We start from the raw sequence: 2,590 nt of genomic DNA on the forward strand, positions 1-2,590 counted from the left end.
AATTTATAATTATCCAGTATTTTCGCTTTTCTTCATTGATTTAAAATTATTTATTATTATTACTATTATTATTATTATTATTATTATTATTATGATGATGATTATTATTGAGTGAGAGAGCAGTGCATGCCATCAAAGTGACACTGGGGTAAAATATATGAAACCCAGTATACCCATCATGACTGCCTGTCTGATAAGGGTACACCAGGCACATGCATCACAACCATATGTGCGTGACATGGTGATCTCATATCAAGTTAAACAGCACATGACCTTGCAGGTGGGGCCCAGTTAGAATTTTCTTCAGATCGAGTAGCCCATACCACTCAAAAGGTCCCTGAATAAGGGTTGTTTAAGGACGATGACATATACATATATGCATATGTATATGTTATCTGTTTATCTATCTTTCTATCTATCTATCTGTCTATCTATCTTTCTTCTATCTGTCTGTCTGCCTATCTATCTATCTGTTTATCTATCTGTCTGTCTATCTACCTGACTGTCTATCTATCTGTCTGTCTGTCTATCTCTGTCTGCCTATCTGTCTATCTATCTATTTTGCTAGCTAGCTATCCAATCTATCTATTTAGCTAGCTAGCTATCTATCTATCCATCCATCCATCAATCTATATATATATATATATATCATATATTTTCAGCCTTGTCCGTGCTGTCACACAGACTAACGTAGATATGCGTGTTGGAATACACAGCGGCAGAGTACACTGTGGTGTGTTGGGTTTACGCAAGTGGCAGTTTGATGTGTGGTCTAATGATGTGACCTTAGCCAATGCAATGGAAGCTGGTGGTCGGCCAGGGTGAGTATATAACAAATGAACAAACACATACACACATGCACGCACACATATAAACACACTGGGAAGTGCAACCACAAGGTATTACTGGTATATTTTTAGTGAAATATAAAAGCTCCGACTGTACTCTCGGAGTGGTTGGCATTAGGAAGGTCATCCAGCTGTAGAAACCATGTCAAATCAGACGAGAGTCTGGTGCAGCTTTCCAGCCCCTGTCAAATTGTCCAACCCATGCCAGCATGGACAACAGACATTAAATGATGATGATGACATCATCCTCATTTAATGTCCACTCTCCATGCTGGCATGGGTAGGATGATTTGACCAGGGCTGGCAAACTGGACAGCTGCACCAGGCTCCAGTTTGATTCGGTTTGGTTTCTATGGCTGCATGCCCTTCCTAACGCCAACCACTTTACAGAGTGGGCCTTCACATGGCACCAACACAAGTGCTTTGTACATGACACTGGCACGGGCCTGTTGCAGGCTAACCCTTTTCACCTGGAGGGAGTGACCTTAACACTTCTTTTCTGGAGTACGGGCCTTCTTCTTGAGTATATATATATATATATATATATATATATATATATACATACTTACACACACACACGCATATATATACATATATACAATGGGCTCTTTTCAGTTTCCATCTACCAAATCCACTCACGAGGCTTTGGTCGGCCTGAGGCTATAGTAGAAGGCACTTGCCCAAGGTGTCACACAGTGGGACTGAACCCGGAAACATGTGATTGGGAAGTAAGCTTCTTACCACACAGCCATGCCTGCACCTATATATATATATATATATATATATATATATATATATATATATATATATATATATATATACATACATATATATATATATACATACATATACATACATATATATATATACGTTCAGTATTCCTCCAAGAAACACGGTCAATCATTCTCTTTAAATTGTTGTGGTAATTAGTTGTTGATCAAATATGAAACATTAGGAATCACCCATTTCCTTCTTTCAAAATCTTTTTAGAAGTGACAACGATGATTCAGTCATGCGTATTATGTAACGAATATTTCATTATAACACCAGCAGTCATTTAATCAGAACCTATCAGAGAAATATAATACATAGAATGATTTACTTATTACATTTGAATATGAAAACATTTTGCATTGGATTAAAGTGAGAGAGGCTAAGTTTCAGAAAGTCAACAAGCAGTAAAGAAAAAAAATGTCACTTGTATTTTTTGATATTGTAATTTGGTAGGAAACACTAATTAAATGAAACATGTGTGTCTGGCTATTTAAAGTGCCAGCAAAAAGACAAGCAGGGTTTCTAATGAATCAGTGCTTATCAGAATAGTATTAAGTTACATGTCTGGTCACAGCTGAAAACCACAGACTCACCATCTACTTGATTTGAAGCTAAGCAATTTGTTGACTTTATATATATATAATACAAATAATATATGAGTATATGCATATATACGTACATGTATGTACATACCTACATCTACATGTATATATAGATGCATATCTGGGTACATGATGTTGCAAAAAAACGTGGACAAAATGATAAACAGAGTACAGAAAACACACAGGCCACATAGAGAACATTTCCTTCATCAGCTGCTACCATTCTAAAACTAAGCGTATATATATATATATATATATATATATATAAAAGCACCCACTACACTCTCTGAGTGGTTGGCGTTAGGAAGGGCATCCAGCTGTAGAAACTCTTCCAAATCACATTGGAGCCTGGTGTAGCCATCTGGT

The 2,590-nt window shown here is 36.8% G+C and overlaps 2 protein-coding genes across 2 annotated transcripts in view; one reads left to right on the forward strand and one right to left on the reverse strand.

Annotated features, from left to right (window-relative positions):
• The window catches only part of LOC106876814 (cholecystokinin receptor type A), a 141,514-nt gene that overhangs the window by 136,082 nt on the left and 2,842 nt on the right, over positions 1–2,590 (reverse strand). The window lies entirely within an intron of this gene.
• Positions 1–2,590, forward strand: part of LOC106882760 (adenylate cyclase type 6) — a 48,624-nt gene that overhangs the window by 19,874 nt on the left and 26,160 nt on the right. The window contains exon 6 of the mRNA XM_052977113.1: positions 663–821. Coding sequence (XP_052833073.1) covers positions 663–821 — 159 coding nt within the window. The remainder of the gene's footprint in view (positions 1–662; positions 822–2,590) is intronic.

This window comes from Octopus bimaculoides, chromosome 27 (genome assembly GCF_001194135.2).
Source record: "Octopus bimaculoides isolate UCB-OBI-ISO-001 chromosome 27, ASM119413v2, whole genome shotgun sequence".
Taxonomy (NCBI): domain Eukaryota; kingdom Metazoa; phylum Mollusca; class Cephalopoda; order Octopoda; family Octopodidae; genus Octopus; species Octopus bimaculoides.